General features: G+C 42.1%; 1 protein-coding gene across 1 annotated transcript; it reads left to right on the plus strand.

Annotated features, from left to right (window-relative positions):
• Positions 1 to 177: 177 nt before the first annotated feature.
• Positions 178 to 19257, plus strand: LOC146683483 (ubiquitin carboxyl-terminal hydrolase 37-like). The gene is made up of 20 exons (XM_085445813.1): positions 178 to 435; positions 918 to 1071; positions 12503 to 12571; positions 12671 to 12843; positions 12938 to 13023; positions 14526 to 14606; positions 14805 to 14860; positions 15055 to 15127; positions 15237 to 15320; positions 15822 to 15877; positions 16122 to 16178; positions 16273 to 16404; positions 16496 to 16619; positions 16705 to 16856; positions 16962 to 17061; positions 17202 to 17278; positions 17456 to 17564; positions 18175 to 18232; positions 18401 to 18558; positions 18645 to 19257. Exons 5-20 carry the CDS (start codon positions 12988 to 12990, stop codon positions 18648 to 18650), a joined length of 1359 nt encoding a protein of 452 aa, XP_085301939.1. The 5' UTR covers positions 178 to 435; positions 918 to 1071; positions 12503 to 12571; positions 12671 to 12843; positions 12938 to 12987; the 3' UTR covers positions 18651 to 19257.
• The last annotated feature ends 5311 nt before the right edge of the window (positions 19258 to 24568 follow it).

The raw sequence follows: 24568 nt of genomic DNA on the forward strand, positions 1-24568 counted from the left end.
AGGTCCATGGCGGTGTCATCTTATATGTTGTCTCCAGGTCAAGGAGACAACATATAACATGGATAGACAGACAGATTTCAAAATAGCCAGCTGGAATGTTAAGGGGTTGAATAACGGGATTAAGAGGAAGAAAATATTAACAAATCTAAAGTTATTGTAACCCACCTAAAATTTGCCTCATGAAAATGAACTGCTGTTCCCAAAGAATGTCAGTAGGTGGCACTATGAGATTGTTTAGTGCTTGTGAACTTGAGTTGAGAACTGTAGAGAAGGAGAATAGCGCTAAGGCTACATATGCTGGTCGGAGCTACTCACCGAGTTTTTCTTTAATCCTTGTTCAAGAAAAAGGTTGTGTGTGAAGACACAAATTGGATTTTACTTTTCCGCTTGTTGATGCTGATGTACCTCTGTTTTTGTGTTTTTTGTTCATTTCCGGTGAGTTGACTAACTGCGCTAGCATAGCAAGCTAATCGTCAGCTAATCATTAGCTTAGTATAATGTAAATTTCATGTGTTCCTTTTAAGTGCTGTATTATCTTTTTATTTCTTCACTTGTGAATGTTTTAAACCAATCGGAAATATTTCTTTGGAAGCTAGTAGGTAAGTTTTATTTATTGTAATGAGATGATAAATATGAGCAGTCTTTGGCTAAATAGTACTGCGACCATGTTTTGCACTTTCCTCGTGCATCAGTAATGTACATTCTCTCAATTCATTGGATTGATGTGACTGCTGTTCACAAAATATGAGATTTGAGTTAAATTTGTATGATGTGGAAATTGTTTTAAGGTTCTTTGATTAATTTTATTATTGATTGCATTAAGTCGTTATATACAAAGAGTGAGAGACATTTGGTCACTAGTGTTAATTAAGTTGTTATATGATATTCATGTAAAATATGTTCACTGCCCTGTGCAGGTTGGTTTTTTTTTTTGTTGGAGTCTAAAGTTGCGAGCCAGGATTCCGGATCCCCAGCTGCGATGCAGGAAAGATTTCCAGCCTACTTAAAGTGACAACTGCGTTGCTTCTTGACAGATAAGCTTATGAGATCTCAGAACAATACACTACCCGGGTAGTACTACTAACATTAACACTATACTCACACACCTGAACTGAAAAGACTGAAAAGAACTCTGAACACTGAACTCTAAAACTGAATACACAGACTGACAAATATGGACAATTGGAACTGTTGTGAACTGTTGAATGACTGTTTTTGGTTTGTTTTGAATAAATGTTGACTGTTCTTTGAGCTGTGTGTCATTCGCGCCTTAGTAGAGTCCTAGACACCATAAGCCTAAGATCCTAACTTTCTCTACATTCAGTAGTGGTAAAGTATCGTGTGTTACATTATCAAGAGTTGATATAGCCTTTATTCAAGAAATGCACACGTGTAAGTCAGAAGCCTTAAAACTTAAATGTTCCTGGGTAGGTAAAGTCTTTTCCAGTCCTGGAACTGGTAAAAGTAGGGGAGTGTCGGTTCTGATTCATAAAGCAGTTAGCTTTACTGAAACAAAAGTAATAACAGATAAGGAAGGTAGATTTATATTGGTTTATGGACAACTACTGGACACACCAATAATTTTATGTAATATCTATGCACCTAATGCGGACATACTCGCCTTTTTTCACAACCTGTCACAGTATCTTTTGGAATTAGAAGGTGCACAAATAGTGGTAGGAGGAGATTTTAATCAAATACTGGATCAAGACCTAGATAGATCACTTCCTAGGAGAGGCACAGAGGGTAAATCTGTAGTTGCCATAAGGCAGATGACCTCAGATTTAGGTCTGAATGATATTTGGCGGACAATGCATCCAGAAGGCAGGGAATATTCCTTTTACTCTCCGCCTCATAATGTTTATACTAGAATCGACTACTTTCTTATTTCTGAAGCCTTAGTGAATAACTCTATAGATTCAAGTATTGGTAACTAAGCTGTAGTGCCTCTTCACCTCACTGTGCAATACCTTTTGTGCAATACTTTTGTAAATAGTCAACGGTGCAATAGACTCAATACTTGAAATGTGCAATTCTTGAAATGTGCAATTCACTTGTATTTTTATTTTTATTCCTATTTATTCTATTTATCCCCTTCGTATATTTTATTTATATTGTCTCTGTATTTATATATATATATATATATGTGTGTGTGTGTGTGTGTGTGTGTATTTTATATATATATATATATATATATATATATATATATATACTCTGTAACTTCTGTCGGTGCTGTGCTTTTTTGGAAATCGAATTTCCCAGAGGAACCCACCCGAGGGATTAATAAAGTTCAATCTAATCTAATCTAATATAGTATTCTCGGACCATGTGCCAATTTTTCTATGTCTTGGAAATATTTTACAGATTCCTCAAAGCCGCAGATAGCATTTAAATGTGTCCTTAATTAAAGACTCTGGGTTTATTAAATTGATAAGCGATGAAATACAATTTTACAAACAGACAAATAATCGAGAGGACACTACATTGGCTACTTGGTGGGATGCTGTTAGGGAAAATATTCTAAAACACTTCTTCAGTAAAGACTCAGAGAAGAGAAACACACAGAACTTCTTGCTAGCAAGGGCAGCCTCCAGACTGAGACTCGCGCTGAGCTTTGCCCTTGTCTTTATTTTATACTTCAGTGTGTGTGTGTGTGTGTGTGTGTGTGTGTGTTACTGCTTGTCAAAGGGTCATATACATAAAAGCACAAAAGGTACATCCTTGGTCACAAAGAGGGTAGTCTCCCCCACCCTAGATGGTTCACCCTAGATAACACGGTGGGGAAGTCCAGCAGTTCATCTAAACAAAAGGCACTTAGACTAAAACAGACATAGCTATGTTAAAACAATAAAACAAGGTGCAACCTCTCATGCTCCCAGGACGTGGGGGTGCATTCCTGGGGTGCACACCAAGCCTGCAGCCTGTTAGAGATCACACATCCTGTCACTACACAATTAATTATATGCCTCTAAGCATACATGGTTAAATATTTCCTAATACAAATAACTACAAGCAGTATTCTACCATATGCAAACTTATATCACTAAAAGATTATACTGACTACTATGGTTCAGATAATATTAGGCGGTTGGTTAATTTGGAAAATTATGTATATGATTCAGTATATCCAACAGTGGCCCTATCGCTGGATGCTGCACAAGCTTTTGATTGTGTTGAGTGGGATTATCTGTTTAAGACATTAGAAAAGTTTGGTTTTGGTGACAATTTTATTAGGTGGATAAAGATATTATATGATTCGCCTTCAGCGCGAGTATTGACGAATGGGCTCATATCAGACCTATTCCTTTTACTGAGATCCACAAAAATGGGTTGTCCCCTTAGCCCCGGTCTTTTTGTAATTGCTATAGAGCCTTTGGCACAAAAACTGAGAAATAATGTAAATATATTTGAAATTTCGATGGGTAATAGTCAACATAAGCTTCTATTATATACAGATGATGTGTTGTTACTTATGACCCAGCCTGGGAAGTCAATTCCAGCCCTATTAGAATGTATAGAAAGCTTTACGCTGCTTTCAGGGTATCGCGTCAACTGGGATAAATCAGAGGCAATGCCTATGTCAGGACACTGCCCCCATACTTTATTTAAACAGTTGGGAGTGTCATGGTTCTGGGTCAGTTTCGACCCAGTATTTTGAGTTTTGATTGATTAGTTTATTTTTGAATGTTTGTTGTGGTTTTGGGCGCTATGAGTATTATTATTATTATTATTATTATTAGAATTCTATGTTTCTGTTTATTCATGTTTAAGGATTTGTTCTCGGTTGTATCTCACGTTTAGTTTAGTTCAGGTTCCATGTGTCATTCTGTCTGTCTCTGTGTCAGGTCTGCGTCTTGGTGTAGTGTTCTCGTTTCCTGTTTTATTGTGAAGGTCTGCGTCCCATGTGAGTGTGTTCAGTTTTACCTCTGTTTCGTCTTGTTGATTATTCCCAGCTGTGTCCACCACCTGTGTGTAATTCCCCTGTGTTTCTCTGTGTGTATTTAAGTCGTGTCCTCTGTCATTGTAGTTGCTGGTCTGTCTGTGTTTTCCACCATGTTTCATCCGTGTGTTCCCTGCCGTCACCATCTTGTACCGTCGTCCACCTTGCTTCATGTTTGAGTTCCGGTTCGTATTCAGTAGTTTAGTTGTCTCCAGTCTAGTTTAGTTTGTGCTCCATTTGCTGTTTGTCTATATTTATTTCGTGTCCAATAAACCACCTTCACTCCTCCACTACTGCCTGCGATTGGATCCTCATTTATTATTTTTATACGGCTTATCTCACTCGCCGTGACAGTACGGACCAGCCAGCTATGGATCCAGCGGCATTCAGTCCACCCAGGGAGCTTCGGGAGGCCGTTATTGACTCTGCTTCTAGATTAATTAACCAGTGGTTAGAGCATGAGGGAGACGCCTCTCTTTACACTGTGGAAGCCAACCTACAACACCTTATTTCCGGTTATCCCTGGCTATTGGACTCTCTGCATCCGCTTGTGCAGAGTTTCGTTCTCCACGAGCTTCACCTACACCCCCCCGCCGCTACCGCAATTTTTTGTGTTTCTACTGAGGATAACAATGATTTCTCAGCCATGGCCATAGCTTCTAAGACTGCCTGTTCTGAACCCTCGTTCCATGTTTATGACCGTGTCCGCTCCATTGTCCCATCCTCACTTCCATCCCAGTCAAATGCCCGGCCTGTAATGCTGCCCTCAGTTCAGTCAGCAGCCGCGCTGCCCTCAGTTCAGTCAGCAGCCGCGCTGCCCTCAGTTCAGTCACCCACTCCACCACTTATTACAACTCCACTACAGTCGTCTCCGCTACCTGTAGGTCACTCTGTAGCCGCTTCGCTGCCTATTGCTCTGTCGCCACCAGTTCAGCTGTCTGTCCGCTCGTTTACTCAGCCACCATCCTCACTATCTCATTCAAAGCAGGGAACACACTTCACCACAATATCTGCTGGTTCTCTTAAGCTGGCCATGTCAGAGACAGTTGCTCCCTCTAGGGCCTCCCCAGAGGCTGGGTGTCAGTCACCAGCCAACTCTGGACCCCTAGAGGTCAAGACGCCAGCGCCAGCAGCCTCACCGGAGAACTCACCAGAACAGTCTCAGCTCTCAGCACCCCCTGAGAGTTCAAGTGAGTTCACCCGTCCGCCTCCGTCCTCTGCTGAGTGTATTGGGGAACACTTTCAGCCCTCTGAGGACTGCATCCCACTGTTGCTGCCTGAGTCTAGCCACTGTGCTGCTCAGTCCCAGCCAGTGTCCACACTGGCAGAGGTCTCCGTGCCTGCTGCTTCAGTGTCTGTTTCCACTGGAGGGCCAGAGGGGCCCGTCCAGTCTCAAGCCATGTTAGCTGGGGGTTCAGGTGAACCCAGCCAGCATCCTGCCTCGTCGGCTGGAGGAGCCCAGCCAGCCTCAAGTGTCGTCAGCTGGGGGTTCGGGAGAACCCAGCCAGCCTCAACTGTCGTCAGCTGGGGGGCCCGAGTTGCCCGTCCAGCCTCAAGCCAAGTCAGATGGTGGGTCTGAGGAGCCCACCCAGCACCATGCCTCGTCTGCTGGGGGTCCTGGAGGACCCAGCAAGCACATCCTCACGTCTGCTGACGGTCCGGGGAAGTTTGTTTAGCCACCACCTGCTGAATCATCCCCTGTGGCTTCTACACCGTTGCCTGCATCCACATCACCTCCTGCAGCATCACTGCCTGCAGCATCACCACTGTCTGGTTCCGCAGCCGTCCCGCAGCCGTGCCTTCATCCACGCCTGGTCCAGCCTCCGTGCCTTCATCTGGTCCGGCTCCGCCTTCGTCTGGCCCTGCCTCGTCTTCGTTTGGTCCGGCTTCAGCTCCGCCTTCATCTGGTTCGGCTTCAGCTCCGCCTTCGTCTGGTCCTGCCTCGTCTTCGTCTGGTCCTGCCTCGTCTGGTCCTGCGGTTGCCACACCGCCATCAGAGCCAGCTCGACCCGTTCTGCCTCGCCTCTGCCGGCCGTTTTCCGGGCCTCTAAGTTGGCATCATGGCCTTCGGGGACGGCCTCCGGAAAGAGTTCGTCGCCGCCGCTGGCATCGCGGCCGACCTCCGGACCTGCTCAGTGGCCGCCACTGCCTTCCAAGTGGTCGGCCTCCAGAACTGTTTGCCCATCACCGCCGTTGCCGTGTGCACGGTCGGCCTCCAGAACTGTTTGCCCGTCGCCGCCGTTGCCGTGTGCACGGCCGGCCTCCAGAACTGTCTTGGTCCTTGTGTTGTCGACCCCCTGAACTTTTCTTAGACTCTTGTTGAGCTCTAGTTTGGTTTTGTTTTTGATCTGTTTTCCTGTGTTCGTGGACTGTTTTCTTGTGTTTTTGGACTGGTTTTGGCCTTCATCTGGTCCGGCTCCGCCTTCGTCTGGCCCTGCCTCGTCTTCGTTTGGTCCGGCTTCAGCTCCGCCTTCATCTGGTTGGGCTTCAGCCCCTTGTTTTTGGTTTCGTACCCTCCTTCCTTGACCCCCTCCACCCACCCTGGTCTGGTGCTCTGTTTTGTTGCGGTCTTTTTGTTTGGGGCTGTCGGGGGCCAGCCCTTGGAGGTGGGGGGGGGGGGGGTTACTGTCATGGTTCTGGGTCAGTTTCGACCCAGTATTTTGAGTTTTGATTGATTAGTTTATTTTTGAATGTTTGTTGTGGTTTTGGGCGTTATGAGTATTATTATTATTATTATTATTATTATTCCATCCATCCATTCGCTTCCGCTTGTCCTTTTCAGGGTCGCGGGGGGCGCTGGAGCCTATCCCAGCTGTCATAGGGCGAGAGGCGGGGTACACCCTGGACAGGTCGCCAGTCTGTCGCAGGGCCAACACACAGGGACAGACAACCATTCGCACTCACATTCATTCGCACATTCACACCTAGTGACAATTTGGATTATTCAATTAACCTATCCCCACAAGCTGCATGTCTTTGGACGGTGGGAGGAAGCCGGAGTACCCGGAGAGAACCCACGCAAACGCGGGGAGAACATGCAAACTCCACACAGAAAGAGTGGTCCTGATGTTGGAATTGAACTCAGGACCTTCTTGCTGTGCGGCAACAGTGCTAACCACCGTGCCACCGTGCTGCCCTATTATTATTATTATTATTATTATTATTAGAATTCTATGTTTCTGTTTATTCATGTTTAAGGATTTGTTCTCGGTTGTATCTCACGTTTAGTTTAGTTCAGGTTCCATGTAGGGCTGAACGATATATCGCATTTGCGATAATATCGCGACATGATCAAGTGCAATTTTCTAACCGCAAAGGCTGCGATTATACTCTGGACATGTCCAAATTCATGGGCTGCATCCTCCTGAGGCCGCATTTGTAGACCGATTACGTCACAGCGACGCGCCGAAGGCTGTCCAAATTACTACCATATCCCAGAATTCATAGCGCGGCCCAGCCAAACTCCAGTTTCCAGCAATGGCGGCCGCTACTAAGTTTTAAAATTACTCATACTAATCTTTCAGGGTCACAAAATAAACTTTTAACATATTTTCAGGCGAGAAAGTAGTTGTGTAAACATCAAATATCTGCTCGGTTTATCAAGATATCCCATATTTGCAAAAGTGCTTCGACGTTTTCAGAGGTGTCTGCTACCCACCAGCTCGACAGCTAGCCGGGAGCTCGAGGGTTACTGATGCGGCCGAGAACGGCACAACTCCCGGCACATCATTTTCAGATCACCGCGGAGTTTCGCTGCTCGGGTTAAACGTAATATATAAGTCACTTAGACAACCTAAAAATGTTATTGTTGGGCTTTTTTCAGTGTTTTGTTTGTTCGTGAGTAAATCGGTTTGGCTGAGATTAAAGTTATTAGATTAGATAAAATAAAACTTTATTAATCCCCCGGGTGGGTTCCTCCTTGGTTTTCACACAGCTGACTAAACGTCAAACAGAAAACTTATTAAACAGAAGTATGAGACAGTCGAGAATTTACACCAGTGTCTGGTTATATTTTAGATAGCAAGAAGCAGACGGCCGAGTTTATTAAACTCCACCGAGACAGCGGTGACGCTAATCAGAACTAGACCGTCCAATTTCACGCCTTTAAACTTTAAAGGCGTGTTTGTGTGTGTGTTTATACAATTGCTATTATGTTTGCACTTTATGTGTAATGTTACTGACTGCAGAGATCAGTAAGATGTGTGTATTTTTTATTTATTAGTTTTATTTATTTAATATTATTTTTTAATTGAATGACTGTCTAGTAGTTTGTCGAAAAACTGAGTGTGGTAAAGCCACTGATTTTTTTTATGTATATTTCTGCAATCTGCACATTGTACTGACTTTCATTTTAATGTTTACACCAGGGTTCCTTGTCAGCACTTTATGCTCAGATGTTTGTAAGCTAAAAATAAACTATTGTGTATGTTCAAATATACTGTTGTGATTGAAGAAGTTAAATAAAAATGTCAGTCATCAATTCATGCATCACCTCATGTCATCATAACAGAGGTCTGTCTTCCAGGAAAGAACAGTTTAAAATTAATGTAATATAGTATTGGCCATACTATATGATGTATTGCTTGTCTTTGTTTAATAATACAGAAGACAAAGACCTTAAAAAATAATCGCATATCGCATCGCAATCGCAATATTGGGGCAAAAAATCGCAATTAGATTATTTTCCATAATCGTTCAGCCCTAGTTCCATGTGTCATTCTGTCTGTCTCTGTGTCAGGTCTGCGTCTTGGTGTAGTGTTCTCGTTTCCTGTTTTATTGTGAAGGTCTGCGTCCCATGTGAGTGTGTTCAGTTTTACCTCTGTCTCGTCTTGTTGATTATTCCCAGCTGTGTCCACCACCTGTGTGTAATTCCCCTGTGTTTCTCTGTGTGTATTTAAGTCGTGTCCTCTGTCATTGTAGTTGCTGGTCTGTCTGTGTTTTCCACCATGTTTCATCCGTGTGTTCCCTGCCGTCACCATCTTGTACCGTCGTCCACCTTGCTTCATGTTTGAGTTCCGGTTCGTATTCAGTAGTTTAGTTGTCTCCAGTCTAGTTTAGTTTGTGCTCCATTTGCTGTTTGTCTATATTTATTTCGTGTCCAATAAACCACCTTCACTCCTCCACTACTGCCTGCGATTGGATCCTCATTTATTATTTTTATACGGCTTATCTCACTCGCCGTGACAGGGAGTTTCTGTGGTCCGTGAATGGTTTGAGGTATTTGGGGATACAAATTACCTCGGATTACACTAAGATGGTTCGAGCAAATATGGAGCCAATGTTTGAAAGGATAAAAATGGAATTTGGTAGATGGTCCAGAGTGTGTCTCACAATATGGGGTAAAATTAGTTGTATTAAGATGATGACTGCACCCATGATCTTTTATATTTTATCTAATATTCCATTACACATTCCAGATAAGTATTTCAAAGATCTAGACTTTTTAATGCGGCAGTTTCTTTGGGATAGCTCACCACATCGTTTAAGTATTAAGAAACTTCAAGCGAGTGCAAAACAAGGAGGTTTTTCATTGCCTAATTTCCAATGGTATTATTGGGTGATGAACGTGAAACAACTTAGAGCTTGGTTACCTACTGCACCAGTTAAACCCATCTGGTCCCATATAGAGATGGAAGTTAATGGCGGTATTTCTCCTTGGAGGGAGCTGTTTGATACCAGTCATAAAACTACCCATCCTATAATTGCAAAGATATTGTGGTTTAAATTACATAGGGCAGGTCGCTGGGACTTTATTAAATCACCTTCGGCAACCTTATGGAGTAATAAAATAATTTTAATTGGAGGGACATCGGTTGACTGGTTACAGTGCCGTAAAGCAGGCATCCTTAATGTATCAGATTTATTTGACTGTGGGACTAAATGTTTTTTAAGCTTTGATAAAATTGTGGAGTTATATAAGTTGCAGCGTAATCAATTCTGGAGATATGTCCAAATACATAGTTCATTATCGAAGTGGCTGGGAACCCCTTTGAGTTGTCCTGTGGGCAGCCCTGTGGAAGTCCTGCTCTCAAGATCATCCTTGGGTAAAGGCATTACCTCTAAGATTTATCACTTATTGCAAGAACGGTCAGCTGACCCTCTCCTTAAAGTTAAGGGCTACTGGGCCCAGGGCATGGCATTGGACATATCTTCAGTTGAATGGGATTCATGTTTTCAAAATATTAATACTATGTATAAAGAAACAGGCAGTAGATTGATTCAATTTAAGATAATCCATAGGTGGCATCGAACACCGCAACAATTGTATAAATGGAACCTGGCCTCTACGGACGAATGTTGGAGATGTGATGGTCAAAATGCTTTGATTTTACATATCTTATGGAGCTGTTCGGCACTTCGGGATTGGTGGGAAAATATAATGGAGGTAATTTTCAGTGTTTTAAAAAGGAGATTTGTTATCTCACCAAAACTGTCCATACTTGGTATAACCACAGAAATTTCTGATGTACAGGGAGTGCAGAATTATTAGGCAAATGAGTATTTTGTCCACATCATCCTCTTCATGCATGTTGTCTTACTCCAAGCTGTATAGGCTCGAAAGCCTACTACCAATTAAGCATATTAGGTGATGTGCATCTCTGTAATGAGAAGGGGTGTGGTCTAATGACATCAACACCCTATATCAGGTGTGCATAATTATTAGGCAACGTCCTTTCCTTTGGCAAAATGGGTCAAAAGAAGGACTTGACAGGCTCAGAAAAGTCAAAAATAGTGAGATATCTTGCAGAGGGATGCAGCAGTCTCAAAATTGCAAAGCTTCTGAAGCGTGATCATCGAACAATCAAGCGTTTCATTCAAAATAGTCAACAGGGTCGCAAGAAGCGTGTGGAAAAACCAAGGCGCAAAATAACTGCCCATGAACTGAGAAAAGTCAAGCGTGCAGCTGCCAAGATGCCACTTGCCACCAGTTTGGCCATATTTCAGAGCTGCAACATCACTGGAGTGCCCAAAAGCACAAGGTGTGCAATACTCAGAGACATGGCCAAGGTAAGAAAAGCTGAAAGACGACCACCACAGAACAAGACACACAAGCTGAAACGTCAAGACTGGGCCAAGAAACATCTCAAGATTGATTTTTCTAAGGTTTTATGGACTGATGACATGAGAGTGAGTCTTGATGGGCCAGATGGATGGGCCCGTGGCTGGATTGGTAAAGGGCAGAGAGCTCCAGTCCGACTCAGATGCCAGCAAGGTGGAGGTGGAGTACTGGTTTGGGCTGGTATCATCAAAGATGAGCTTGTGGGGCCTTTTCGGGTTGAGGATGGAGTCAAGCTCAACTCCCAGTCCTACTGCCAGTTTCTGGAAGACACCTTCTTCAAGCAGTGGTACAGGAAGAAGTCTGCATCCTTCAAGAAAAACATGATTTCCATGCAGGACAATGCTCCATCACACGCGTCCAAGTACTCCACAGCGTGGCTGGCAAGAAAGGGTATAAAAGAAGAAAAACTAATGACATGGCCACCTTGTTCACCTGATCTGAACCCCATTGAGAACCTGTGGTCCATCATCAAATGTGAGATTTACAAGGAGGGAAAACAGTACACCTCTCTGAACAGTGTCTGGGAGGCTGTGGTTGCTGCTGCACGCAATGTTGATGGTGAACAGATCAAAACACTGACAGAATCCATGGATGGCAGGCTTTTGAGTGTCCTTGCAAAGAAAGGTGGCTATATTGGTCGCTGATTTGTTTTTGTTTTGTTTTTGAATGTCAGAAATGTATATTTGTGAATGTGGAGATGTTATATTGGTTTCACTGGTAAAAATAAATAATTGAAATGGGTATATATTTGTTTTTTGTTAAGTTGCCTAATAATTATGCACAGTAATAGTCACCTGCACACACAGATATCCCCCTAAAATAGCTCAAACTAAAAACAAACTAAAAACTACTTCCAAAAACATTCAGCTTTGATATTAATGAGTTTTTTGGGTTCATTGAGAACATGGTTGTTGTTCAATAATAAAATTATTCCTCAGAAATACAACTTGCCTAATAATTCTGCACTCCCTGTAGATTTTTCCAGTTATACAAAAAGATGGATTATTTTGGCTCTTACTACGGCCAAACGGGTCCTGCTAAGACATTGGCGGAAAAAGAACCCCCCCCCCCCCCCCCCCCTCCCTATGAAGAGTGGCTAAAGACAATGGCTAAGTTGGCGTCTTACGAAAAAGTGACTTATGGTTTATTAGACAAATTGCATCAATATGATTGTATTTGGTCCCCCTTTACAAGCTGGCTTTCTGTAACTTGAAGAACAGAGGAGTAATGACAGAGTGGTGGTGTGGGAATTGGTGTGCGAAGAAAGAATAGGATAACTTCCCTTTGTTTTGTTTTTTTTGTTGTTGTGTTTTGTTTTTGTTTGTTTGTTTTTTAAACTATTTATTTATGTAGTTATCCTTAAGCTCTGTTATTGAAGTTTAAAATGAAATAAATAAAAATTGTTGATGATAAAAAAAAAGTTTAAACTTCAAAGCTCATGCATGCATGCACATCCAGTGCTCAGTGTCTAATTGTGTGTTTGTGTTTTTACCTTTTTGCAGTAGCGCAGTGAAACATTTGGGCGGTGGATAAATAATGGAAAATAAAATTCAGACTACAGACAGCTTCAGGTGAGTACACGTGGTGCACAAGGACCAAATCTCACCTTCTCAACCTGGACAAAATGAATTATTTTACACTGATACTGTAAACTTTTGTTTGTGTGTCAGGTTTCCATACATCGGAAACAGCTGCTGCATCTGTAATTCTGTCCGTCCCGAGGAGAGTCCACACTCTACATCCTTGGCTCACCTATAATGACGCACAGGTGCTGCACACAACTAGATCTGCAGCTTGTGAGGAACAGCAGCACTCAGCCTACATCCTGTTTTACAAGATTAACGTAAGAAGACACAGCATCTCATCCTGAAGTGAGAGAATGGCACGCCAGCTGCAGCCTAATCCAATCTCTCTTCTTTTCTTTTTTCGGTGCCCAGACACCCTTCAGTTTCATCATGTCATCCCTAACAATACAATGTAGAGTTGGATGGAGGATGAAGACAGCAGAGAGCAAAAGAAACAGGTAAGAGCAGACAGGTAGTCAGAGTTAACAAAAACTTTTAAAGCCAGTGTAGCTTCTGTTTTGAACACATTTATTGATGACAATTTTACATAAATAAGCAGTGTGTTATACTGTTATCAGATGTGGAGTCTCACGAACCACTTTAATAGTGACTTGTGTCTCAAATACTGTTTATTTGTCTTAGTTACAGATAGTGAAATAAAAATGGAACGAGAAGCGTAGGATTTTGAATTGATACCATTGGTGCATCTACTAAAGTTCTGGGGTCAGTTTGAATATCAGTGACCTTGACCTTGAGTTCAAGTTTTCTGAAAATCTTGTGAATGCTACAACTCTGTGACGAGAAGTAAGTCTCCTAGGTCTTTAAATTTGTATATAGGTGAATCTAGTAGGAAGCTGAAGGGTTGCACTGCGGGCCATCTGTAGAGGTGTAGAGTCAACAACCTGTCTGTGAACGTGGACAAAACAAAAGAGATTGTTGACTTCAGGAGAGCACAGTGGGATCACTGCCCACTTAACATGAATGGATCCTCTGTGGAGGTCGTCAAGAGCACCAGATTTCTTGGTGTCCACCTGGCGGAGAACCTCTCCTGCTCCCTCAACACCAGCTCCATAACCAAGAAGGCCCAGCAGCGTCTCTACTTCAAGCAGAAGCTGAGGAAAGCCCATCTCCCACCATCCATTCTCACCACCTTTTACAGTGGGACTAACAAGAGCATCCTAAGTAGCTGCATCACTGTCTGGTATGGTAACTGCAGCGTATTAGATCGCAGTACCCTACAACGGATTGTGAGAGCAGCTGAGAAGATCATTGGAGTCCCTCTCCCCTCCTTATAACACCCGCTTGCTGGAGGACCCCACACAGCCTTCAAACACACTCTTCACCCTGCTGCCTTCTGGAAAGAGGTCCCAGAACATCCGGGCCCTCGCTACCAAACTACGGAAAAGTTTCTTCCCACAAGCCGTCAGACCCCTGAACACTCAGTGACTGCACTGGCACACGCACACCTTCACACATGTCACTACCAAGCACTTATCTGCAGTATCTCACACTCATACACATACATACAGACACCAAGTTACTTTTGCACAATACTCAGCATTTTGCACATTTCCATTGTCTTGTGTCTGTATCGTCCTGTTCTGTCTAGTTTTGCACTGTTTTGTCTTGTTTATTTTTGCAATTTATGCACACTGCACTTTATGTAGTCCTGGGTTTGTCCGTATATGTCATATATAGCACCAGGGTCTCGGAGGAACGCGGTCTCATTTCACTCTGTACAGTACCTCTGCACGTGGTTAAAATGACAATAAAAGCCACTTGACTTGACCTGTTTTTGTAGCAGTTGCTTGGAGACGAGCACCATACAGTTCAAATGAGCATACATTCCAAAATATGCAAATGAGCCCCATACATCATAATGCTGATGTTTGCTGTTCAGGGTATGAACGTTCTATGCTGAAAGTTTATAAATATACAACCTTTGACTGCTTGTTTTCAGTTGAACTTTTGCAAAGCTGAGGAGATTTTGGCTGCGATCACATCAAGTCCAAAGATGTTTAAACTTCTTTTTCACAGAAAGGTAAGTTTGAAGAGACTCGCAGCACATTTCTCTGAATGTTTTCTTATGGTAAATAAGCATTTTTGAAACTTTTAAGGAAGCTTCTTGGATGATTTCTGTAAAAACTGAATTTTGAATCCAAATGAAGGATATTGTATTTTCTTACCATATACTTTGTTTTATGCCATTACTGATGTTGCTTTTCTTGTTTCTAAACAGAAATCACACAAACAAAACGTGGCAGAGAAGGAAATTCCTTCTACGTCTCATCAGAGGTAAAGAAATGCGCCGCTCTTTAATGCTGCTGGAGATATTTATAGAGTAGAGTAGTAGTAGTAGAGTGTAAATGTACAAAATACATGATTTTGTTCCATTACAGTTATTAATTTTTATCTGCAATCTCCAGCATGTACTCCTTGTTAAAAATTTCCACTTTGAAAAATAACATTTACACTTTTGTCCTCATCAGCATCCCGGATGCTTGTGTTGCTGAAAATGGTCAAAAGAAGAAGAGAAAATGGAGACACCTCTGCTGTTCCTCGGTTTGCTTTTACACGAAACATATGAAATGCACATTCTCTTTAAATTGCACTTGTTAATTTAAAGTGACTTTACTTTTTTAATAAACTTATGTTTGTTCGTCCTCTGCAGCAAACTGACAGCGATGCAGAGGCAGAGAGCAACACTGTGAAGACACAAAAAAAGTGTCGCTGGTTTCTTTTTAAATTCTGGAAGGTATGTTTTATGGAAAGAGTCACTGTCATCAAGCATTTACTCACCACAGTTAAATGCGAAGAATTAAGAGCAATTTAGCACATCCATGTCCTCAAATTAAGTTCAAAGATGTTTAAACGTTTTTTTCTTCACAGAAAGGTAAGTTTGAAGAGACTTGCAGGATGTTTCTCTAAATATTTTTTATGGTAAATAAGCATTTTTGAATCTTTTAATGAAGCTTGATGGATGATTTCTGTAAAAACTGAATTTTGATCACAACCAAATGAAGGATTTTGTATTTCATAGGACAAACTTTAAAACTCAATTTAAAGCATGAATAAATTGTTTTTAATTTATTTAAAGATATTCCTATATATCTGCTTCATGAGCTGACAGCTCACTAAAGTGATAAATAATATGAAATAATACCAAATTTTCTAACTGGACACTTTTCATGGAGAGACTCCCTTGGTATGTTTGTTTTATGCCATTACTGATGTTGCTTTTCTTGTTTCTAAACAGAAATTACACAAACAAAACGTGGCAGAGAAGGAAATTCCTTCTACGTCTCATCAGAGGTAAAGAAATGCGCCGCTCTTTAATGCTGCTGGAGATATTTATAGCAGTGGTTTAGTTGGAGCTGTTTTATTTCCCTTTTATTGGCATTTTTCTTCCACCATGTGTATTTACATCTTTTTTACTACTTTTGGACGTCCTCCAAAATGTTTCAACTTCAAAGCTCATGCATACATGCGCATACACTGCTCAGAATCTTGACATCTTTCCTAATTTTGTGTTTGTGTTTTTACCTTTTTGGAGCAGTGTAGCATGCGGTGGGAAAAAAATAGAAAGTCAAACTGGGACTATAGACTGCTTCGGGTGAGTACACGTGGTGCACAAAGACTCACTTTGTCAAAGTGGAGAAAATGAATTATTTTACACTGATACTGTAAACGTTGCGCGTGTGTGTCAGGTTTCCAAACATCGGAAACACCTGCTACATGAACTCCTGCCTGCAGAGCCTCCTCAACATTGAGGAGTTCATAAGAGACATCAGGCGTCAGGGGGTTTTGTGGAGCACAGATCCAGAATCTCAGCTCTTAAGGTGCGCTACGTCAACCTTCTACTTTCTTCAAAAACCTGAAGAACAAAGAGATCTAACAGCAGAAATGTCTGTTTACCCTTCCTTTCTACAGAAGGCTTATTGATGTCAGGGACTGTCACGAGTCAACAGATTATGGCCTTAAAGATCACCACCTAAGAGCTTTTAAGAAGGCATTCAGCAGTCAAGCTCCTGAATACACCGGCAGTGCACAGAAAGTGCGTCAGCTATTTGGACATTTCGTTTTTTGCTTTACCTTCTGATTTTGATGTACTGTTTTAAATCTCTCTGCTTTTCTTTCAGGACGCTCATGAATTCCTAACATTATTCCTCGATGAGGTCAAAAGGCTCACACCTCACCTGGAGAGGAACGCAGCTCTCCTGGGCCAAAGTTATAGCTGCCCAGTAGAAGACCATCACATTTTTAAAATGGAAAACATGAGGACATGCAAGAGGTAAGCCTGTCTTTCAGAAACGCAGAGCTGGTTGCAATATTTTCATATACCTCTTTTCCACGTACCTGATCTTTACTTTAACTACGTTACTCCTGAAATGTGTAGCTGCGGTCACCAATCATCACAGCAAGAGGAATTCACCAGCTTGTCTCTAGACCTTGTTCCAGAGGGGTCTATTATAAACATGTTAGAGACATACTTGAAGGTAAGATCACAAATTCCAATAGAGTTGTCGTATCAGCGATCTTAACACACCTTTTTTGTTAGTGTTTGTGTGCATGTGTGTGTGCATATGTTGAGATTTCTTTCTACCATAAAGCCTGTCTTCTCTGTGCTGTTGCTCAGGAACAAGAAATAGAATTTCGCTGTGATTGTGGAGGGACGGCCTCAGAACTGAAGTCGTCTTTTGATACACTGCCAAGGTGAGTAAGGTCACATCAGAATTGATCGACTGACCAGGTTTCCAAACTGTGGCGCATCAAATATCAGAGTTCTTCGAGACAATACTTGAGCAGTCGTTTTCTCCCATCTTCTGTTTGTGTTTGACACTCATTCTTCTTATTTTCTACCTTGTTTGTGTTTTTTTTCTTTTCTGCCAGAGTTCTGATCTTGCATCTGAAGAGGTTTGGCTTTACACAAACCTACAAGATTAAGAAGGTGGATGACCCCGTCAGGCTGCAGAGGGACTTGGTGGTGCCATCCAATCAGGTAAAAACAGACTGCAGAACGTCTCAGGCTACGTCCACACTAGCCCGGATAGATTTGAAAACTCCGTGTCCACACTGGCGTTTTCAGTCATTTTCAAATAGTTGTGCGTCTGCATTGAAACGGCCGAAAACGCTTACGTTCCAGTCCTGCGCATGCGCAAAAGTGAGTGAGAATTACAGAATTTGAAGAAAAGCTATCCGGAGCATGTACAAACTGATATTAATCTTTTTTAGGGCTGTCAAAGTTGAGAGCAATCAAAACAACTGCTGTCTAATGCACTCGGCTTATCTTTGTTTAATTGCTCACATGACTGCATCACATGACCAAAATGCGTCATCGTTTTAGAAAGTCTGCGTTTTCGAGTGTCCACACTGCGATGGGACAACTCCGTTTTGAAATGTATGCGTTTTCGAGAGCGTTTTCAAGATGCTGTGTTTTTCCTTGAGGAAAACGCCGTCTCGGTGTGGACGGGAGGTCAAAGCGGAGAGAAAACGATGCGTTTTCAAACGAAAACGCATTAGTGTGGACGTAGCCTCAGCAAATCAGCTTAATTATGGCACTGATGTGAGACTTTATGAAACTAACACTCTTTGGATTTGTTCCTTCTCAGGGTGGTGGCTGTTATAGTCTTTGCAGCATCATCAGTCATTATGGAGGCACAGAGTCAGGTAAAACAACAGACTTGTGACAAACAGAAAATGAAACTTGCTACTTTTCAGTGAAGGACTCACACACAAAAGCTTTTGATGTTCTAAGAAGCACTAAGTCAAAATCACTGTTTGCTTGAATCAGTTGACTTCCAGAAGTTGGATTCATTTGTCTTAATGTGATTTCAGGACACTACATCTGTAGTTCTGTCCATCCTGAGGAGAGTCAGCACTCTACATCAGATCGCTGGCTCACCTATAATGACGCACAGGTGCTCCACACAACTGGATCTGCAGTTTGTGAGGAACAGCAGCAGTCGGCCTACATCCTGTTTTACAAGAGAAACGTAAGAAGACACAGCATCTCATCCTGAAGTGAGAGAATTTTTAAATGTCCTGTTACCTTGTTAACCAGTTTTGTCTTCATTCTCAGTTCTGAAACAGGAAATGGAAGGAAGGAAGGAAGTTAAGGTCATCATCATGCTGAGAAGGAAAAGCAGTCGTCCCAGCCCACCATCGCACACTGGAGGACAAGTATAGGTAAGTATTGCCCTCAGGAGGGAGGGTCCTGCCAGAGAGCCTGGTCCTCCCAAGATTTCTTCCTCCAGGAGGGAGTTTTTTCTTGCCACCGTCGCCCCACATTCACTGGTCTCATCAGCAGGGACATTTTTAACCTCCTAAGACCTGAACTTTCATGGCATGCATTTTTAATTCCTCTGTGCCATTTAGGTTGATTGGGACCCGATGAAGGTAAAAACCAAGACATCAGATTCAGACTATCTTTTTTTTGTTTCTCAAAAGAATGAGATCCACATATGAGGACATTCATTTTAAATTTCGATTGAACAGTGGCAGTGTCATGTCCTCCCTCATAAGTGGATATCAGGTTTTTGAAGAGCAAAATTTTGTATTTTGGTCTAGACAACCCAAAATGTTATGTCTACATATGTGGACACCAGGTCCTAGGAGGTTAAAACAAAATCTACTAGAGATCGTCCTTTTCTGGACCAGTGTTTGGCTTGCTCTCTGGGAACAACAAATTAGTGCTGTCAGTGTTAACGTCATTAGGTAAAATGACGTTAACACTGACAGCACTAATTTGTTGTTATTATTATTAATATTATTATTAATTTATTTGTAAAATAAATTAAATTTAAAAACCAAAGAAATGATTTAATTCTTTATTTTATTTTGTTTTATTAAAATCAAAATAACAACAAAAACAAAAATAACTAATAAAAAAATATTAAAAGTATTCAGCAGTGTTTTGTGAATCTTGTAATGAGCCTTAGTTAAGTTGATGTCACAGAAGTTTCTGAATCATTTAGATTGTTCAACAAACTGATTCACTCAGGTAAAGATGGTGAGCTGGAGCAATGGTACCCTTGGAGTTCAGTTTAAGTTTTCAGACAAATATTCCCTCGATCAGTTGCAGCTTCTGCTTTTAAATAAATGATTTAGCTGCAAATGTTTAGCTACAGGTAGCAAAGTCCAAAAGTGACACCAGCCAAACATGCAAAAAATGCAAGATGGTGGTGCGCACAGATACAGCGGCTCTATGCTCTCCACTTACCCAATTTCACTGTGCAAGAAACTGCACAATGACAATAAAAAGCTCTAAGTCTAAAACAGTTTCCTGTCCAGTAAAATCGGGCAATTATTCGCTCCAGAGTTTTATCCTACTCCAGGTGAGCAGCCATCGACTTGTAATGAGCCAGCTAAAACAATAATTTCTCAGTGGCTCTTCTGGCACCAACAAGTGGGTGTGTTCTTCCATCGTGCAAGTGTCACGACACACTGAACATGGTCTGAACATGGATTTTCCCTCGATATTTCTTTTCCACCAGTACTATGGGGTATTTGTGAATATCCATGACTGACCCGGCCAGGTGGCCAGCTGGTCTTTGGACAGGGTCACGGCAGTTTCAAGGTTCAACAAAATCCCTTTCACTGACAGACTGAAGGAAAGCTCCTCAAAAATGGAGGGTCTTCAAGCTCCTCAGTGGCAGGAAAAGGTTTCCCGGACCCAGTGTTGTATATTTGTTTCCCAAAAGATTGAAATAGTGGAGAGAAATCAGGTTCTGAAACCATCCAGAAGACAAAGTCTCCAACTGGTTTGTGGAAGTCCAGTTTCTCCAAATTAATCAGCGGGTGAAATGTCTCTTCATGGATGGTTTTGATTCTGTTGTTATTCACGAACAAAGCCGTCAAAGCAGCATATGAAAGAAAGTCATCTTTCATTGTTGTCTCCAGCGTGTTAAAAGAGAGATCGAGCTCAGTGATGAGTTTTGAAGCGGCTGCAGGGACTTCTCCAAGGTTTTGGCTCGAACAGTCGAAGGATGTTGTTCACAGTGGTGACACTGTTGACTGGTGATTGACAAGCACTGAGATACTAACATGACAAACACAAGAAACATCATGACTTATTCTCCTGAGTGCCTGCAAAACACAAACACAAAATCAAACTCAAAGCTTTTCTCTCAGGTGCTGGTGTGGCACAATCTAATGATAAAAAAGGTCATGCTAACAGCTTTTGGAGCACAGCTGCACAAAATAACAGCTTTTGGAGCACAAAATGCATTACAGGTAAACCCAGTACCCAAACATGTTAACAAGGATACAGAAAAAATCTGAAACAAAAGCAGGTAGTGTGGTGATTTATGTTGTGAGGATGCTTTCACTCCCATCAAAGTCACCCAGTGTTGAGAACCCAAATGAGCCCAAAAACCTCAAGTGGCTGCAACCAACAGCGAACGTCAAGAAGTGGATACTTGCATGTTGAGCCAGAAACATGCAGAAAACCCAAAAGAGGCAAGACAGCACATCTTGGTCCCACTCAGGCAGTACGAACACCTGGAAAGAGGAGCCCACAGTTCAGACCCAAGGTCACTGGTAAGGACACCAGCCAGTTATAAGTCTAGTTTTAATTTTCATTTTAGTGTTATGGCCTTTCTATGGGTGGCCAGACCATAATATAAGGGTGATCCACCCCTGTCTGACCCCAAGCAGCACATCACACAACCAGTACAATTTTGATGGTGATTTTTTTTCACAGTGATTGAATTCTAACAAAGGAAAGGAGCGAACTATAGCTTCGGGGTGGACCCCAAAACAACAAACAAAAGGGACCGTATCTAAAGGATGTACAAAACTTATTTATGAAAAGAATAAAACCAAATGACAATGTCTTATCTCCCTAACTAAGAAAAACATGAGAAAAGGGTAATCAAATAAAAAGGCAGTCCACCCCTACATGCTCCTGTATAAAGAGACGGGTAACACAAAGCCTGCAGGTTGAGGTCCATGGCGGTGTCATCTTATATGTTGTCTCCAGGTCATTAGCCAATCTGTATGGGTCGTCCCATGGATGCACCAATCACGGAAAGGCACCTGCACACTCAGATTTACATATGAGACAACATTACGACAACAGTCGTAACATTAACTAAAAATGTTTTTCACCATCTCGTTTTAACTTCTGGTTTAGCTTCAGCTAACTAAAACTAAATGGACCTTGGAAATAATCACATCTTAATAGAGTGAACCATAGACTGTATAAAAGATAGGACCATTGCAACTTGACTGCAGCACTTCACCCTTTCACATAGTCCCAGCTCTTCTCTGTCATGTTTTATGGTGCTGCAAATGTCTTCAGTTGGTGAAAGGTCTGGGCTGCTGGTGTCTTGTTGTGCTTGCTATGCATCCCTGACTCGTTTCTTCTTTCTGCATCAAGTAAGGAATGTAGTGAAAGTTCCCAAGAGGTTAAAAACACCACTGAAAAAATGCCATCAGACCTGAGTTGGGACACTTGGATTATGGAGCTTCTGGACCAAGAGAGTGGATGGGAGCATGTGTTTAACAAGTAAGAGTATAACGTCCCCCAAAATGTCCCTAACTAAGAAAAACATGAGAAAAGGGTAATCAAATAAAAAGGCAGTCCACCCCTACATGCTCCTGTATAAAGAAACAGGTAACACAAAGCCTGCAGGTTGAGGTCCATGGCGGTGTCATCTTATATGTTGTCTCCAGGTCAAGGAGACAACATATAACATGGATAGACAGACAGATTTCAAAATAGCCAGCTGGAATGTTAAGGGGTTGAATAACGGGATTAAGAGGAAGAAAATATTAACATATCTAAAGTTATTGTAACCCACCTAAAATTTGCCTCATGAAAATGAACTGCTGTTCCCAAAGAATGTCAGTAGGTGGCACTATGAGATTGTTTAGTGCTTGTGAACTTGAGTTGAGAACTGTAGAGAAGGAGAATAGCGCTAAGGCTACATATGCTGGTCGGAGCTACTCACCGAGTTTTTCTTTAATCCTTGTTCAAGAAAAAGGTTGTGTGTGAAGACACAAATTGGATTTTACTTTTCCGCTTGTTGGGAATCGCGGACACTTTTTGTTGGTGCTGATGTACCTCTGTTTTTGTGTTGTTTGTTCATTTCCGGTGAGTTGACTAACTGCGCTAGCATAGCAAGCTAATCGTCAGCTAATCATTAGCTTAGTATAATGTAAATTTCATGTGTTCCTTTTAAGTGCTGTATTATCTTTTTATTTCTTCACTTGTGAATGTTTTAAACCAATCGGAAATATTTCTTTGGAAGCTAGTAGGTAAGTTTTATTTATTGTAATGAGATGATAAATATGAGCAGTCTTTGGCTAAATAGTACTGCGACCACGTTTTGCACTTTCCTCGTGCATCAGTAATGTACATTCTCTCAATTCATTGGATTGATGTGACTGCTGTTCACAAAATATGAGATTTGAGTTAAATTTGTATGATGTGGAAATTGTTTTAAGGCTCTTTGATTAATTTTATTATTGATTGCATTAAGTCGTTATATACAAAGAGTGAGAGACATTTGGTCACTAGTGTTGATTAAGTTGTTATATGATATTCATGTAAAATATGTTCACTGCCCTGTGCAGGTTGGTTTTTTTGTTGGAGTCTAAAGTTGCGAGCCAGGATTCCGGATCCCCAGCTGCGATGCAGGAAAGATTTCCAGCCTACTTAAAGTGACAACTGCGTGACTTCTTGACAGATAAGCTTATGAGATCTCAAAACAATACACTACCCGGGTAGTACTACTAACATTAACACTATACTCACACACCTGAACTGAAAAGAACACTGAACTCTGAACTCTAAAACTGAATACACAGACTGACAAATAAGATAAGATAAGATAAGATAACCTTTATTAGTCCCACACGTGGGAAATTTGTTTTGTCACAGCAGGAAGTGGACAGTGCAAAAGTTATGAGGCAAAAATTAGAATACAATAAGAATAAATACAGTACACAACTGTACAGAATAGAATAAAATAAAATACTATATACAGTAGAATAAAATAAAATAAATATACAATAAGATAAAAATAGAATACAAATACAAATACTATATACAACTGAGTAAAAATACAACGATGACAGAAAGGATTATTGCACTTAGTATTATTGCATATGTATGGATGTGTGTGCTTGATCAGTTAAAGTCTTTGTTGTGGAGTCTGACAGCAGTGGGGAGGAAAGACCTGCGAAATCTCTCCGTCCCACACCGTGGGTGCCGCAGTCTCCCACTGAAGGAGCTGCTCAGTGCTGTCACAGTCTGCTGCATGGGGTGGGAGATGTTGTCCATCAGGGATGACAGCTTAGCCGCCGTTCTCCTGTCACTCACCACCTCCACTGGGTCCAGAGGGCATCCTAGAACAGAGCTGGCCCTTCGGATCACCCTGTTCAGTCTCTTCCTGTCCCCAGCAGAGATGCTGCCGCCCCAGCACACCACGCCATAAAAGATAGCAGAAGCCACCACAGAGTCATAGAAGGTCTTCAGGAGTGGGCCCTCCACCCCAAACGACCTGAGTCTCCGCAGCAGGTACAGCCTGCTCTGCCCTTTCCTGTAGAGGGCGTCTGAGTTATGAGTCCAGTCCAGTCTATTGTTCAGATGAACACCAAGGTACCTGTAGCTGTCCACAGCCTCAATGTCCATACCTTGGATGTTCAGTGGTTGCAGTGGAGAATGCTTGTGCCTGCGGAAGTCTACCACCAGTTCCTTGGTTTTACTGGCGTTGATCTGGAGGTAGTTCAGCTGGCACCAGTCCACAAAGTCTTGAGTCAGTCCTCTGTACTCCTTGTCGTCCCCATCAGTGATGAGGCCGACTATTGCAGAGTCATCAGAGAACTTCTGCAGGAAGCACTGGGTGGAATTGTGGGAGAAGTCTGCAGTGTAGATGGTGAAGAGGAACGGAGCCAGAACCGTTCCCTGTGGGGCCCCCGTACTGCAGACGACCCTGTCCGACACACAGCCCTGAGTCCTCACATACTGTGGTCGGTCGGTGAGGTAGTCCAGGATCC

This window comes from Copadichromis virginalis, linkage group LG22 (assembly GCF_057382275.1).
Source record: "Copadichromis virginalis isolate Kocher_CV1m ecotype Utaka linkage group LG22, C_Virginalis_male_GT1.1, whole genome shotgun sequence".
Classification (NCBI taxonomy): domain Eukaryota; kingdom Metazoa; phylum Chordata; class Actinopteri; order Cichliformes; family Cichlidae; genus Copadichromis; species Copadichromis virginalis.